The sequence below is a fragment of the Rhinolophus sinicus genome, linkage group LG01 (assembly GCF_036562045.2).
Source record: "Rhinolophus sinicus isolate RSC01 linkage group LG01, ASM3656204v1, whole genome shotgun sequence".
NCBI classification, from domain to species: Eukaryota; Metazoa; Chordata; class Mammalia; order Chiroptera; family Rhinolophidae; genus Rhinolophus; species Rhinolophus sinicus.
In genome coordinates, this window is record NC_133751.1 from 171,040,994 (window position 1) to 171,059,292 (window position 18,299).

Consider the following 18,299-nt stretch of genomic DNA (forward strand, 5'->3'; position numbering starts at 1 on the left):
TGCTGAATCAAAAGAAAGCTACATTACAAACATAAACATTAAAAAACATAGTTTCATTCTTCCATTAGGGCTTAATGAAGAATTGTTGTAACTGGAGGAATGAATCATTATTGCTCTTAATTCAAATATAGGCCGGACCACTGAGATACCTCCTATTGTCTCCGTTCCTCAGAGTTCTCTTCTGTACTCGTATATTGGGGACTCTCATGTCCCCCACACTGAGCATGTCAGAAAAGTGCCTGACACAAATCTGGTACTCAGTAAATATTATCATCTCATACCCTCCTGATTCTGGCACCCACACATCAGCCCTGATTAGTTCTTGATTTTGTTGTTGACACATAAAAAGAATTTGAGTTCATAATTTGAAGTGCTTTTTATTCACTTGTCTATCACAGAGTTGCCAGTTGGTAATTAGATAAGCCTTAAGAAGCATAGAATGTTTTGGTAAACAAATAAGGGTTTTAGCATGTTAAGACATCCAGGTTGACTTGATATTTATTTTCTTTTTTTCAAACTCAAATTCTTTAATGACTAAAACTTTTTAATTGGAAAGCTGGTCTTTATAAATATATTATTTCATAAATAATTTTTATCTTAAGAAGGAAAATTCAGTATCCCTCCCAAGGTTTTTTAAGCTAGGTTCTATGAATGAGCCCTAGGAAAACTGTAAATTCCCTGATACTATATGCAAAAATATGAGGGTGTTGTTTTTTTTCTGGTGAGAGTGTCCAGAGTTTTCAACAGGCTTAAAAATGGTCATTGACATTCTAATGTTTGTGTATCGAGGTTTAAAGTGAAATGAATTAGGTGTTTTTTGTGTGTGGGGGGGGAATAGAATAAGGGAGCTCTAATGTAGTTAGTTACTGTCAATATCAAATTATTGCCTTCTTTACTTTAATAAAATTTTATGCGGACGTACAAAAACCAACTTGGATACAAAAAGAACTGTAGAGTTTAAAAAAGGTTTTTTGTTTGTTTTTATTTTTATTATTTTTTAAACTAATACAGGTTTGTGGGAAGCATTACAAAACATTCAGAATTTTAAAACTGACACACTGCATTGAACTTTATATGTTTTCTGAAAATCTTAGGGACTTAGTATTATGTATCACAAGTGAATATTCTCGGGGTGCCAAAAATGAGAAAGTGATGTGCCCACAGGCTGACTGGCAGAATACGCTTGCCATTTCTAGGACCTCGTCCTGATGTGCCTAGGTCCTGTCACAGAAGAGATTGGTCCTGATGCTTCCTTACAAGAGAGGGCCATATGATGAGGTTGGTGATGTGATCCTAGGGCCCCATGAGAAGGGTGAACATAAAAATTGGGGAGTCCAGTAACTGGGTCCTTGGAAACTGAGGGTCTTCCTTCCTCAGTCCTCACCATAGACATCAAGGTCCCCAGTTATTTGTACTCTAAAGTCTAAGGTATGTTCATGGGCCTGCTGCCCCAGACTTTAGGGTCACGGCCCTGGAAGAATTAGTTTAGTGTATGCAACTGGAAATGGCCTCACCCCATCACTGTAGTTGGCTCCTTCCCCCGCAGGAGGAACCCCCTTACAGCTCCAGGCTTGTCAATGTTAAATATGTCAGTATGAAAATTAGAAAAAGGTACTACACTTTGTATGAGTGGAAATTGCTGTAATATTATTGGTGATTAAAAATTAATTTTACATTAATTATGAATTATTCAGGAACCATGACACTATTGAAAATTTTATTCACCTCCACCATTAGACTTAGTCACTGCTTTACAGCTAAGTTACTAAACCAATAAGGGGCGGAACGAGAGTGCACCTCAAAAATATTTTTGAATAGTGTAGCACTTAAGGATTTCTAGGCACTTTATTTTTCAATTCAATTTGAAAATTGGTGCCCTCAAATCTCAGATAAATGTGCCAGTATCACTCAGTGCTAGGAAAAAGATGCTATGTCCCTGTGGCTTCAGTAGAGCTTGTAACTCTAGGACCATATACCTTTGCCAACGGCAATCATTTGGAAATTGAACCTATGAAAACATATAAATAGTTTTCAGGTCAAGATAAAGAGACATGAAACAGATACAACCAGTTCTTGCTTTTGTATGTGTAAAGCAACTTGACTAGGACAAAATTAACAGGAATTTCTCTCACAAGAACTAGAGTAACAGACCTAAAATTCCCAAACCAAACTTTTGTGCTAAACCATTAGACTTTGATAATAAAGTGAAAATCAGAAATCCAGAGTTACTCTTCATAACATAAAACTGTTGTATCTTTCAAAAAAAGTGAAAACACTTTAATATAATTTATATTGTTTCCACACATTAGATGTAAGAAATAATTTCACTTAATCATAAGTACAATGAATTTGATTAACAAAATCCTAATTTACAAAGCAGAAGTAAATATATGAAGAAGTAGATTCATTACTGAATTATAAAATGAACAATTCTTGTTAAGATATCATCAGTTTATTATTCTGCATTTCAGATAATAGAGTGAAATCATTTTGGTATGCTTAATAATATTTATAAGTATTAAAATAATGGAACGTTGAGATTTGAATACAATGACAGTAAACCATTGAAATTTCACATTCACATTATACAGCCCTCATCAATCCATAAGTGAATGGTAATAATGTAAAAAAATATAAAATGATTGTAATATAACCATCTAACCATTAGCATATGGAGTTTTAAGACCACTATTTAATCTGCTAATTTGCTCTGAAATATAAACAGATGTTTTTCTGTCATACATGACATGTCTTTGTGCCTTAATACTTAATTTGAAATGTCCTTACTGTAAAAATATACCAAAGTAAATAAAAAAGGAGACACTTATTTACAAAACAATATTGTATACATATTATATAAATGCAATTGTTTCAAAGTCTTTTTATACAATATTGATAGAATTTGTCATTTTCATTAGTTTGTCATAAAAACTGCAATGCTGCAAAGACAGGCTGTAATTTTGAAATTTTTGTAATTTTCAAATTTTGATTAAAAGGAATACTTTGGGGCTGCCTTTTAAGATAATGCAGTTTCTCCAAGTATGCTACAAAAATGATTCTTCTTTTATTAAAGAAAATCCATTCCCCATTTGGAGGTGTATGAAAGTACACCTGAAGAAAGGAGGAACTTATTATTTTACTGAATGTTTTTTACTTGATAACATCAGCCATTCAGCTTATTGTATTAGCACCATTGGCAGGGATTGTTAATGTAATTGTACCAATCATAATAGGAATGGGAATTTGCATATGGTGTATCATTCCTATTTTTGTGGAATTTCATCTTACCAAGTATGCTACCATACAATATAAATTCAAGTGTATAAGGATGATTCAAATGATGGTATATAACAATCCTGCATTTTACCAATACTATATATAGATTTTTCTGTGAACACTAAATGAAACTCTAAAGAAATAGACTTTAAAGCATACTCCTTTAATTCACTAGAACACAAGGAGAATTGCTTTCATTTACCTGCATATGTTGTAATATATATACATATATGAACATAAATGTAATTTGATCTCCCAGTTCAAAAACTCTGGAAATCATAAAACTTTTCATTGTATGATTTATTTTGATGGTTAAATGCCAACCATTGCATATATTCTCTCTTTTAGTTCATATACTGTAGTTTGTGCTTAAGTGACTATAGCATACTCTAGGCTTATAGCCTGTGGTACATAATTTCACAGTTTCAAAATTGTTGAGGGGAAGGTCTTCCATGTTTTAGGAAGTTATGAACCAAATATAAATCTCAGGAGCACCCACAGCGATCTACTACCATGGCTGGAATTTTCCCATATATTATTTGTTCTTTGCCATTAAAATATAGCATGTTAATTGGTGACATCTTTGTGGGAGTACAGCAGGGGCCTGCTGAACCTCTGGGGTTTGCTTGGTGTACAAGATGAGTATGAGGATATTTTTGTAAAAATACAAATTCACACTCTCCAGAGCAGTAATTGGCCTTGTATCTTTTGGGTGCAATTATCCAATCCCATCCAAAAGCTTCAAAATCCACAGTTAGAGGGTAACGACAGCATCGAGATTCTGTTGAGTGCTCATCACAGTCAAGTCCAAAATCTCTTCTGGATCTTTTTGGTGTGTCTGTTACCTTGACTTCTAAAAAGGGATTCTATATGAAAAAGAAAGAACAATCAGTAAAATTTATAGATCCTGAAACAGTTTCCTACCTCAAGCAGTCATTACTGAAGAGGGAATCATTTTTCTCATACCACATTTATTTTTTAAAGGCACAGCATTAAGGGATTTTAATTTACACTAGCCTTGATTCTTCCCTATGGCTCAAAAGTAAATAGCAGCAATACAAATACCCCTGTGTCAGAGCTATATCTTTTTAATTTGTGTTTTCCCCAGGTTGAGTGTCCCAATGCCTGGCATGTAAGAGATGCTCTGAAAATATTTACAGAATATTTATAAGAAGAAAGGGAAAGAGGGGGGAGTGAGGGGGGGAGGGAAGGAAGGAGGGAGGGAAGAGGTTACTCCCTTTTCACACTTGTTGATCAAATATGTTGGCTAAATATGTCTGATGACTCCTGGAGAGATAGGTATACTCATCCATCCTCTACTCAGGAAAACTTGGATATTAAAATCAGAACAAAATAGTTACCTCCCAACATTGTATGGATTTTAATGGGGAAAAGGAAGGTAGGGTGATGAAGGTGGTGGTATGTACGGTGGGTTGGAAAGAGAAACCCTAAGAGAGGGAGGGATAGATTGAAAAATATTTCCTCTATTCTTTTGCTGAAAAATGTTTGTATACAGATATTTAAACAGTAATTTTTAATTCTTTCCCCGTCTCAATCTTGTCATTCATTTGGGACTTTTTTCCTTTTACATGGAAATATCTGAGGACTATGTCATATTAACCATCTGTTTAATAATAACAACCTATCACTTCACCAACTTTGATCATTAAATTGCCACCTATAAAAAAGAACACTTTCTTAAATAGTTAATGGTAGTTTTTGTCCTATACCAAAATGAAAGTAGATCTAGTAGTTATTGATACTTAAGGTTATAAAAACAATAACAGTCATTTTTAAGATTCAATAACACTTTATGCAGCATATTTAAAGAAAAATAAATAATTTGGAAAATTGTATAATCTCTTAAAGAATATGTTTTCATTAAAGTATATCTGAGTTATTAATTATATATTCTTTATAAATGAGACCATTTAAGAGCTAAAAAGATAACATTTATTGATTGCAAGTATAATCTTTTATTGTAAATTATGCCAATAGATGAAATTAAAATATATGGTCCCATTAAATAAGTTTTTGAAAACAGAAGTAAACAGAAACGTAGGTAAGCCAGAGAGTAACTAAATGTATAGGTTTTAAATTGTTTTTGTTAATTTTTATAATATATAAAGTACTGTCATCTGCTTAGCCTGATATTAAATTAGTTGGCACTACCTAAGTAAACTCTTGCAAAAGAATGGTAAGGCAGCTCAGAAATAAGCTGGGCAACACAGGTTAACTGGCCTGGAAATTTAATTTTCTTAGCATAATTCACAAGTTAATCTACATATACATCAGTGCATCAACAGCCTATAAAGTAATGAACATATTTATAATGAGGGACCTTAAATGTAGTGTATTTAATAAAATATAAGCCTAAACATATTGTACTTAGTTAATTGCTATAAATAAAAGCATTTCATTTTAATTATAATTTTTAAAGTTTGTTTTTTTCTGCTTTATTTAGCCAGAAAATTTCAACACATTTCACTCATCTGGGGGAAAAAATGTTTTAATCTGTTGGATAGATACTAGAATCCACTATGAAGATTTCATGATTTTTTCATGTTATCATGTAACATATCCATGAAAAGTACTTTATATTTCATTCCCAATTCAAAAGAACTACCTAAGAAGTTAAGGACTATGGTACAACTTTTATTTAATCTCATGCAAAGTAAAAGTATCAAGAGGGTGTTTCATAGGATATGAAATTAGATACCTACTTTTATTGGGTACAGGGCTGCCATTAGGATAAGATACCTTTGTCTGGCTTATGAGCTTAGGAAGTTGGTGGCTATTTTCCACTATTATTCATTCACATTATGATGATAACATAACAAGGTTGTTAGAATGTGATTTTCAGTTATCACTTACCAGCCCATCTTCTCCTGGTCCTGGGAAGGTTACAGCAAGATCATGACCATTCTCATCTAAAGCTTTGATTTCAATGCCTAAGTTGGATTCAGGTTGTTTGAGCCAATTTTGCAACACTGTCTTCACGTCAATGCTCTGCCAAATACCAGTGCCTGGGTTCATGTCAAGTTTCAGAGATCGGATTCCAGTATACCTTGTACCGTCTTTCATGGGTTTGATGAGTCTCAGGATTTGCACAAACACTGTTGTAGGAGTCTTGACGGGTCTCAGATATATCCATAGTTGGGCCTTTACTACTTTATTGTATTGTATTTTAGAGCTAAATTTAAAGAAGCAACATTTGGGTTTTCCTTCCACTTGCATTAGAAGATCAGCTATAAGTGATTAAGAAAAGAGTTACTGAAATTATTTCTCATAAACAATGAACAACCCCCTTCATAACTAATTGGTGAGCATGTTTTCTATGGGATTAATGATTGTATATCTAGTCTTTTAAAATAAAAAACTGTAGAATTTCATTCATAACTCAGAAAAAATATCAAATAAAATAATTACTCTAGCTTTTCAGAATTTTTTTGATACATGTTTTTTCAGCTGTTTATGAGGGATCTACTCCCTTTCCAGAGAATTATGGACGAAGGAAAATTCTATGAAGGAATGAACAGTGGATGAGATTTTAAAATGATGATGATTAGAGAGAACAAGAGACACCGTGGAGGAACATCCACTTAGAATTCTTTGGGAATCTGAGTAGTTACACTTACTGAGCAGCTGTACCAATCAGTCTGGTAGAAGGAACCCTTCCCCCAGGCCTGAATTACCTGGGGACAAGACACACTGAGCAGTTAACTGAGCCTCGGGAATTAGTAGAAAATATAGTACATCTGTTACATTTTGGCACTGGAATAGCCTTTTAAAGGAACAAAACTAAGCAGGTAATTAGCACCAAAATGTAAATGTTACATTCAGGCTATCTCAAAATTTAGAAAATACTGTCTTTCGTGCCAAGCTGTCAGTGTAAGCAGAAGCACTTAGAAATTGCTTTCCTCTTGGTTTTTCCAAGATTGTTTATAAATAAGGAAAGTCTACTCCAGGACTATCTGAGAGCAGGGTCTTAAAGGAAAATTATTTGTTGCTTACTTAAAAGAAAACCACTATTTTGAAACTGCTTCAAGTCCAGTTTAAAGTGTATAAAGCACTGTGTAAAGCAAGATCACAGACTCATGGCACAAAATCTTTCTTGTCATGCCTTCTCTCTTAAGGTCCCTGTCTCCCTTTTCTTGACTATTATTTTAAACTGCAATGGGAATGGTCTGAAATATATTCTCTATTCTCTTTCAGAAGCAATGTAGATACTACAGGTAATAGTCCTCCCTCCCATGAAGAATAAAATAATATTTCAGAAGCTTAGTAAGCGAAGTTCCTGCCTGGAAATATGCAGACTGGGGACCCACAACAACAGTACCATGGTCAAGGCTTAAGTGACACTTTGTGAGTTGTAATCTACTTGATTAAAATGTCTATTTCTTAGGCATTTTCTGATTATCAGCTCCTGGTGATCATTATGCTATGCTTGCTTCATCTTTGCTCTTATTAATACATTACGATTTTTAAAAATATTTCTTCATGCTCTCCAGTGTAATAGCTTTCAAAAATGAATATTTTAATTTGTGGAGAACATAAAAACATTGTGAGAAATCATTGCGAATAACAGAAGTCATTGTATAGGTATTCAGCAAATGCTCACATAGGCTCAAACATGTGCAAATTTCTTCCTTTCTCTATTCTGAGTGAGAAAGCTTATTACTACAAATGCATATTTCCAGCCACCAAATGCAATTAGGAAATTTCATCTACGTTTTAACATTGTTTGTAGTCTCTTTCAATAATTGCCTTAGTGGTATTAAGCTGTGAAAGCATGCGCATGTTGTATGTGTCACATTACAACTTAAATAACGTTAATGCTATGCAAGCATTTTCAGAAATTAGTCTCATTAATACTTTTCTCATGAAATCTTGCAAAAACAAACCTCTTTTCCCTCCTACTTACATACAAGCCAACAGCTTGTTAAAAGAGCCTGAAAATAGATCTGTTTCTCATAAACACTAGACCGGTCGGCAGAATTGTTGCTATACACTAATAGGACTACTTACACTCTGTAGGCATGGTAATGATCGTTTCTGTCGTAGCGTGGTAATCATCATCTTCCAAGGAGCCATCACTGCTGTCATCTCGCTGGACATCGTACTGATCAATCAGTTCCCGGAGCGGAGGGGCTTTGGGCAAAAGTTGTCTTATAGCATCTTTGCTAATGTTGGGAGCTGTTTCCAGGCGAAGTTTACTGAGGATTTGAATTTTTATGGCTTCTATTCTTGAAGATTTAGTGTTTTGTCTCCAAGTACATGCATTACACAGCCCCTCTTTTTCCACATTTTCTTTTTGCTCGCTGTTCTCATTTAGATCCACTGGACCAGCAACAATCAGCATAAACAGGTAAATATAAACATAGATTTGCAGTTTTTGCATGATTTTAAAATCAATACAATCTTTTCCCTTGTTCTTATTTCCTTCTTTTACTTTTCTTTTGCTTTTGAGTAATGCCAAGCCAAATTTTAATGCCTGTACAGTCGGAGAGACAACTTGCCACACCAGTGAATCTTTTATACTGTATTCCAAGTGGCTTTTTATATTCCAACTTTGATGAGACAAGTGTCGTCAGGATCTATGATTGGCTCTTGCTCCACAATGAATCTCGCTGTCAGAGGTTAAAACCCTGTCTGTCACAAGTCACCAAACAGTATTTTGTTACAGTCAAGGGTGAGCTGATTCATTTGAGTACTTCATAAAAGAAATAAATCTACAAATAATGAAAGATATATGTGACATTTGAAAAATTAAAGTCTATGCTAACAATAATATAAACTACACTTAAATCTTATTAATCTTCTTTATATGTGAAACTCTTAAGTTATAATTTAAATAAGGAAATCTTAATTTACACTTCCTACTTAAAAAGTTGAAATGTTACTTCCTCAAGAATTAAAATGATTTTATATTATTTAGGCAGGGATTTGAAGTAAAAAGAACTTTATTTGTTGTATTAAGTTGTCTTTACTCCTGTGTAATTAGGGAAATATAAATTTAAATTAGGAAGACCTGAATGAAAAGAAAAGTCAAGATTGTAGTTCTAGTGAAAGATTTTCAGCTATAATTTGAAAAGCTTTTCCTGACTAAAATTTTAGCACATGTTGAAAATCATACTTGTTATAATGTATTGTGCATGGAATTATTTTTAAATAATTTTATGTCTGATTAATATGAAAATTGTGCTCAGTTATTGACTGATTACTGTTGTTGTTTCCTGTCCTGAAGCTGCAGACTAATATTGCTCAGAAGATGTTTCTTCATTGTTTACTTCCAAGAAGATAATGTCAGCTGGTAGAAAAACCTCTGAACTTAGAATAAGAAGACAATGGATTTTATGACTGGCAGTGTGGCACTAACTGCAGTTTGCCTCAGATTTCCAGTGGTAAAAGTAAAAAATAAGGTCTCTATTCTCTATAAATTATATCAGAATATTGTGAACACCACAATATTCTGATACAAAAGAGGTAGAGCACCACAATAAGAGGGTGCCCATTTTTTTTTGTTTCCCAATACTGTGATAGGTTTGCACCCCTTTGCCAGTTTCTCCTTGTGACCAGAGGGCAGACACCTGGCAGGGATTTGGGGTAAGGTCTGTGAGCAGAGAATAGAGCTTTTTGTTCTCTAAATTTAAGTGGCCTCTGTAGGGATCAAACTCTCAACTTTAGCTTTGGGAGTCACAAGATCTAATCAAATGGGCTAATAAAGAGCTAAACAAACATAGCCAGCAAGAAACAGAAGCTGTTTCCAGGCCACAGGAGATTTCTTCTTCCTACTCCTTTTTGGGAAGCTAAGGACTCCTAACAGAGTTAATACATTACTTTTTTTTTTTCCCCAAGAGAATGCAATGGCTCATATGAAATATTTATTTTTCAGGTCACTACTCCTTTTGCACATTGTATGCTAATTTACTGCCTCAGTGCACTAAAATGCAACTCAGTAGCCTGAAAAGTTAATGCATTTTCATCAAATTCTTAAGAGGTATCTACATCTCTTGAGAAAAAAATGGCCTTACATAATGCATTAGATGTGCCCATTATTAAAGATTAAGGAAAACCAGACACAAACCAGATGCCCTGAAGGATTTCAGATACTCTTTGTTGTGGAACAATGTTAGATCAGGCTTATAAAGTTTTATTTGTTTGGTAAATTTATTTTTCAATGTATAAATCTTTGTAACATTATAATAAATGTAACATATGCTCCCGTACACTTCTAAGATGTCAAATCTTTTTTTAAATTTGATTATAATTTGCATAGCAGTGGAGATAGACCTGAAGTCAGATAGACCTGAGTTCAAATCTCAACTTTGCCAACTCTTACTATGTAATAATGGATGAGATATGTAACTTCACTAATCTTCAGTGTCCTCATAAAGTTTTGGGGGGATGTAATTTAATAATGCATGTAAATTGCTGAATATAGCACCTGTCATATAGTAAGTGATTGATAACTGGTACATGAGTGCTTGGTTTTTGTTTCATGCAGAGGGGTTTGAGATTATGCTTAAATTTATCCTCCACATGAACTAGAACTGCTTCAGGTTGTAGCTGTCGGTTATCATTTCACATAGGCTACAGGCAAACAAAATTTTCTAAGGCAGCCTTATTACAAGGCATGTTTCAGCTCTTTATTCTTACTTCCTGGAATGAAGTAAACAAAGGTTGTCATTTCCACATATGGTCAATGCTCATTATTCATGGATCCCATATTTACAAATTTGCCTACTTGATAAAATGTATTTTTAACCCCCAAATCCATACTCATGGCACTTTTATAGTCAGTCATGAACATGCGCAAAATAGGGAAAATTTTGAGGCTTCTGACACACAGGTTCCCAGCTGAGGTCCAACAAGGCAATTCTCTGCCTTGTTTCTGCTCTCATACTGTACACAAACGCTCTTTTTGTAATCTATTTAGTGCCATATTTTTCAGGGTTTCTGTGTGTCCTTGTTTGGGGTGATTCTGCTGTTTAAAATGGCCTCAAGTACAATGGCCTCCAGTGCTGTGTTCCCCAGCACAGGAAGCTGTGATGGCGGGTGGAGTGGTGGCTGCCAGGGACTGGCAGGAAGGGTGGGGTGGGGAAAGCTACTGTGCAATAGGTACAAGTTCTGGAGATGGATGTTGATGATGGTTACACAACAATGTAAATGTACTTAGTGCCACAGAACAGTACACTTAAATATGATTCAATGGTCAATTTTATGTTATGTATATCTTACCGCAATGTTTTTTTTGTTTTTTTTGTTTTTAGATAAGGGTGTGATATGACTCAGGAAAATAAAATTCCTTATTGAAAAATATGTGTTAGATAATCTTTGTTCAGGCTTGAGTTATAGTGCTTTTGACCTTGAGTTCAATGTTAATGAATCAACAATATATATTAGATACCTTTAAACAGAAATGCATATAAAACAGTTATATATTGATTAGTTGATGAAAACGTTGTGACCAGGGGCTCACAGGAACCTAACCTTTTATTTCCCCTAGGAGCAGTGGTTCCGTAATCACTTACTCAGAGTTGGTGGTAACTTTATAGGACATACCTACCGTGAATAATGAGAATCAACGAATCAACTAATCACCTCCTCTAGAGGTCAATATTGAATGAACTAAAAGGTACTCAAAAAAACTTTGAGAACGTATATTCCTTCTCCCCTGGCAGTGACTGCAGCCGCCCCAAGGCCCCAGAGCACACAGGCTCACCAGCAGCTGGCACTTCACCTGGTCTGACTGCGGGGACCTAACTCTGGTTGCTTTCAGGAAGGAGGCAGGACAGTGTGTCATTATGATGAGTGAGTACAGAACTCCTTCTAGTTGACTGGGAGAGCTTGGTGCGCCAGCTGGTTGGCTTTGTCTTAGGTTGTCCATCTTTGGAAGTGGTTTTTCATGGGAGTCAGAGTTTAGGTGGCCAATCTTTACATTTGTATTTTTCTTGCCCCTGTCCTTCTTTGTACGGGTGCGCCTTCCGTTTCTGTAACTATTATAAGGTAGCAAGCAAACTTCTCTCACTTCTGTTACACATACCAGGGGGTGTTTCAAAACAACTTTGAGAGTGTAAAGCATATTTCCAAAAGAAGTTCACTCTTTGCAGTCTTGGAACTACTGAGTGCACTAACATAAAGTCTTGCTAGAAGTTTAATGATGTGACAAAAAAGAAGGAGGAGACTAGGAATTAGAATAAGAATGGACCATAAAAAAGTCAACTCTGTTGTGGGAAAAACCCAGAAAGTTACATTTTATCTGATCACTCTTGCCCTGTCCTCATAATGACAACTCTTTGTATCACTCTATATGGGATATGCTTAAGGTTAGAAAAAACTATGTAGCACTCAACTCACATAATAGCATGAGCAGATGGTCATCTCACATTGATGATATCTGATTATCCATGCTTTCAATAGATTATAGAACAAAAATTAACAAAAACAAATATCCTTGGGCTAGGGAGCAACAGTACAGGAATGGAAGACAGGAGATCTGGAATACAGTTCTGGCTTTGCTGCTGACGTTTTGTGTGACTTTGAATAAGTCAGTTAGCAAAGACTTTATTGATGAATGTATGTATTCATTCATTTATTATTTTATGAAATATTCTAATGCCTGTTATGTGCCTGGTGTGTGCTAGATTCTGAGGAGAAAACAATCAGTCTGACAGGACCTGTCTTCATGAAACCGACAGTCTAGTTTCTTCATGTAAATTATGAGGAAATTTGATGAGGTGTGCTCTTTCAGTTGAGCTTTATCCCCTAAGGCAATAATTCTCAAACTGGTCTCAGGATTTCTTTATACTCTTGAAATTTATTTAGGATCCTCAAAAGCTTTTCTTTGTGTGGGTCATATCTCTCAATATTTAACATTATACATTAAACATGAGAAATTTTAGAATATAGACGTACACAAGTATATATTTGCTGGTACAGTGATGATGTCGTCACATACTCGTATCAGGGAGCCTCTGGAAAACCCCACTGTAGGCATAAGAAAGCATGAGAGTAGCAAAAGAGATCTCAGTGTTGTTATGAAAACAGTTTTTAGTCCACAGACTCTGAAGGGGTCTTCACTCCATGGATTTCCCAGACCACACTTTGATAACCATTCCCCAAAGTAATAATTTTTATACTACTTTAATTGAATATTTTCCCCTCTAACTTGAAGTCCCCTCCTTCTAATACCTGTAGCTTTGCTTTCAATGAGATGTTAAATATGAACATTTTAAAACATTGTTTATTTATTTACTGAGATGTAATTATTGCCAAGAGCAGAGATAGAAATATTATTGTATTATAACCACCACCTACCAACTTGTAGGTTATCCAGAGGACATTTGCACGTGTGTCAGTTCTGTGGTTTTGTGGGAATTCTTGCGGTTGGTCTTCAAGTCAATCTTTAGATTATAACATTTGTATTATTGTAATGCCTCATAATATTGTCCTAGTTTTAAAGTTTCTGCATTCTACTGTCCTTTAGAGGTAGATTTCACTCAGGGAAACTTCAAAATTCTATTTCTCCCCTCCTTCCTTTCCAAAGTGGGAACTCCAGTTTATTTTTTATACATTTGAAATACAGAGAATATAAATAAAGTTCCAATTTGGCTTCCTCATCTTTCCATTGGAAAAAAATGTGCTAGACCAAAAGACTTAGTTTTAAAATTGTACAGATTGCGCTCTCCTCTATGATTACAATTTTCAAATGTTTGCTTTTGTTTCCTTACTTGTCCTCCCATCTCTACCCTTTCATCCTCCAAAGAGACTATGCAGGGGATTATTTTGTTCATTTTTGTCTCTTCAGCTCTTGGTCTAATTCCTGACCCATAATTAGGTTGGTTAAAGGGTGCTTACTGAATGACTGAACCAATAAATGAATGAATGACTCCTTAAATACAAGAAATACCAACTTTCTATTTTTTCAAGAGGTACAATTAGTATATTTATAGACTTACTAAGTGACTGTGGTTGTGTTTTCAGTTTGCTCTGACGGTGGTTCATAGCATTTCTACTGGGTTCCCTCTTACTCACACTGGTAGTGGAGACTGGTGTTATAGGTCCTTATGTCCTTGACACCTCCAGTAGTTCTCCGGTGGAGCACCTTGCACTTTGAACATTCCAGGGGAGCGTCTGCATTTAATGATCTGTGACTACCCAGTGACACTGCGTGGCTCTTAACAGGGACCTTGCTAGAGAGTGACCAGGCTGCTGTGACACCACTAGGTAAGACTACTAGCGCCCTGACCCAACATAGGTCATGTTTAGGTCAAACTGAGTTTACAGAGCAACCAGAGAGAACAGAAATCTCAAAAGAGCAGCGTGTGTGTGTGTGTGTGTGTGTGTGTGTGTGTGTGTGTGTGTTTAAGCAAGGGGAAGGCAGAACAATCTGCTTTCCTTGACACAGTGGGGAGAACTGTGAACTGATTATATGTGTTACAGTCTTCTTCTTCCCTTCGTATTCTTTTTTGTAAAGTACTGAGTTTCTCAGTGGCCCTTCTCTCCCTGCTTTCTCCTCACACCAGCAGGAAGGAGCTTTCCCTGGAAGCTGCTATAGAGTTTATTGCCTCAGTTTAACCCAAGAAGGCATAGCTCTTTGAGTAGCCAGCTGACATGGGCCAGAAGTCAACTTATTTTTCAGAATGTTCTCTCAAACTAGGTTCCTTACCTTCCCAGGGACATTTGTGAGTTCCACAAATAATTTCATAAAACTTAGTTCTTTGTGCATATTCTGGGTCATCTAGACGACCACCTTACATCTGAGTACTACTTCAATGTCTTCATTTTCTACAGTGTCTACAAAGACAGTGTTTATAGTGAGGAGTTTTGTTTGTTTGTTTTTATAATCAAGTTGGCAGCAAGTGCCACCTAAATTGATAGGGGTTGACTTTTATTTATGGGAGTTCTAAAAAAATATATGTTTTTCCTTTGAGAGCAATTTTGACATTATTCAAGCTTGAGAACCTGGCTCAAATCATTTTCTTATTTTATCCACAATAAATAAGCATAGCTACTTAAGTCCTTTACCCAAGGCAGTGGCTAGTGTTTGGAAAATGTTTCAGAGTCACTAATTTAACTCTTTTACTGGACGTACATTTTTCTTTTGCTTATTTTACTGTACATGCAGTGAGATCGCATGTAGGAATGTTTCCAATTGCCTGAGATGTTTCACCAGTCTTTAGTTGGGCTTCTCTGATTTGCTACAGCCACTCTCACTTGTCCAAACTTCCACAGCATTGCCCACCTGCCTGGATGAGGAAGACACAGACTTCTGCCTGTAGCTATGCATTTTCTTCCCCTAATTTAGTCAAGCCACTTCTTTTTCAATTTACAAGTGAGAAACGGAGTATAATAAGTTCGTTTTCATTTTTTTTTTCATTTTCATTATTTTTGATGACTGGTTTCTTTCATGATGTTTGGTTTACTTTAGATCAGGCACATGGTTTCTAGAACAGATGACAATATAGATTGAATTGGCAAAGATATACCTTTAGTTTTAAAATCTTTACCCTTATTATCAAGAGTTAGGCTTTCTAGCAAACAACCACTCCCCAAGAGAAAAATCTTGCAATTTTCCAGGTTCAATTTGGGGGATCTTTGGAAATCGTAGACTCAATACAGAGAATGTTTCTGCAAAAAAAAAAATTACATTTAGATTTTAAATTTTAAAGTCCTAAAATTATTTTTAACTCCCTTTTTACTCAGTTAATGGCTTGAAAGTAGTGATAGCCTTGGAAGAATTTAGTTCCTTCCAAGAGTGTTCAGCAAACATTTTCTTATTTCCTTGGACTTGCCTAAAGTATTGTTTTTTTAAAATAATTCACAGAGGATTGGCTTTCAGAGGAATTCTGTTTCCAAATTCTTTTGTAAATTCCTAGAAAGAACTATTTAAAAATTTATTCATTTGTTCATTTACTTATTTGTTTGTTCGTTAAATACTTACTGAGAACCAGGTTTGTGATAGACACTATGCAAACACTTGGATACAGGAATAAAATGACGCTTTTTGCCTGAGAGGGAAAAAAATCAAATTTTAGGAACATAAGAATTTTAAGATTATGATATCTAATCTACTCATGAAAAGATGGAGAAACTGAGGCCCAGAGAGAGATTACATGATTTAAATTAGAATTGAATTTAAAAATGTGTTTCATTTACAAAGGCAATTTGCATTGAGATACTTTTGATGCACCAAGTACTTCTTTTATATTGAGTTAAGAATTTTTAAAAAATGTTCTAAAATTAACAAATAAGGTCAGTGCTCAATTTCCTGGGTCAGTGCCACAGTGGTGCCCTTTGTTCTTGGACCCAATCCATGGTCTGGCTTGGCAACTCAAAGACCCAATGACCTGTGTTGGCAATTAGGATGGGGTTTTAGTGTCTACAGACTAAATGTGCTCTGGATGCCCATTTGCTCAGACATTGGGACTCAGCCTTTTGCTCTAGAACATCCCTATTTCTGTTAAGCTCAGTTTTAGATATTTTGAATTATATATTTATCGTCTTGAAATGTAATATTAATGTCAGTAGTTTCTATTAATTTTAATCATAAAGAGTTCTATCTGACTTTCTTATTGGTTTGAAAATAGATAGAACCTTGAATTATAGTGAAAACATTTCATTTAGTGATTAGATTTAACATGAACATTCTGGCCTCTGCTGGGAACTCTTAAGAACTACATCACTTGTATTACCAATTTTTCTAAGGTCATAAGGACTTCAGTTTAAACCTTCAATCCAGTTTTACATATCCTCTCTCTTTTTTTGTAACGTACAGAAATGTATTGAGTAAAATCTATAAGTAAGGCATTACTAGTTATTGAGATTCAAAAAGTTGTGTTAAATATTGGACATATTTACATGACTCAATACATTTAAATCTACTGTAATATGATCAAATTTTCTACCTTAATCTTACATCTTGAAGAAATCTAATATTTTTCATCTCTACTCCGCTTCAGAGGAGAAATCTAATGAGAAAACAAGTGAAATTGTAACACTTGATAAAATGTGGTAAAGACTCTACTTAGAATTTCATCAAATAATTTATTTAATACCCACTGTTTGGTTGTGGGTAGACGTTGAGTATATTTATATAAAACATTGGCCTGCTCCCAAAGAGGAGTAGATAATAGTTATAAAACTTCACTTCAGCAAGTGCAAAGTTACGGAGTATGCACTATAGGACAAACCAACAGTTTCTTGGGTGTAGCTGGAATGACTTATGTACATGGAGACTTAGGAGTGGGGAGTAGAGGACAAATGGGAGATTGGAAAGAAGTTTATAAAACCTCCCCTCTCCAAAACCTGTGAATAAATAAACACTTTTGCCCTAGCAGTCTCTACAAATTCTCTGACTTTGGGCAAATTAGGTAATCTCTATTTCCTCATCTACAAAATAGAATATTGTCAGGTTGCAAGGACTAAATGAAATAATAATGTAAAGTGCCAAGAACAGTGTCTGCTGCCATTTAAGTGCTTAATAAATATTAAATAGTAAAATCATTGTCAACATCTAATAACAATAATACCAGTAGTATCTAACAATATTTATATCAAAATTGAAAATTTATAAATTTAACTTTTGTCAGGTGAAGGATAGGCATATATGATGTACACAAGAGGGAGATCTAAAGCAAAATGAATAAAAAACTAGAAAGGAAAAAGCAAGAAAAGATATGCTAGGCAAATGCTAACAGAAAGAAAGCTGAGGTCATGACCTTCGTCACAGACAGGATTAAATTTAAGACAGAAAGTGAAAACAAGACAAAGAGGGAAATTTTATGATAGTAAAGGACCTACAGAGAGGATGTAACTTTCATAAATCTTAAAGCACTGAATAATAATAAAAACACATAAAGAAAAACTGCAGAACTATAGGAAAAATGACCAGAAACAAATAGCAGTAGCCTACTTTAATTCACTTCATTATCAAGCCGTCAAAAATTAGTGAGGATATACTTGAACAATGAAGCAATAAGATTGATGAAATAGATTTGGTTGATGGAATAGATGAAATA

General features: G+C 34.9%; 1 protein-coding gene and 1 long non-coding RNA gene across 2 annotated transcripts; one reads left to right on the forward strand and one right to left on the reverse strand.

Annotated features, from left to right (window-relative positions):
- Positions 1-979: 979 nt before the first annotated feature.
- Positions 980-8,801, reverse strand: MSTN (myostatin). The gene is made up of 3 exons (XM_019740713.2): positions 8,305-8,801; positions 6,151-6,524; positions 980-4,142 (listed from the first exon to the last, which is right to left on the reverse strand). Exons 1-3 carry the CDS (start codon positions 8,675-8,677, stop codon positions 3,762-3,764), a joined length of 1,128 nt encoding a protein of 375 aa, XP_019596272.1. The 5' UTR covers positions 8,678-8,801; the 3' UTR covers positions 980-3,761.
- Positions 8,520-11,240, forward strand: LOC141572913 (uncharacterized). The gene is made up of 3 exons (XR_012498465.1): positions 8,520-8,644; positions 8,747-8,968; positions 9,524-11,240. It is a non-coding gene; the product is annotated as an uncharacterized LOC141572913 (long non-coding RNA).
- The last annotated feature ends 7,059 nt before the right edge of the window (positions 11,241-18,299 follow it).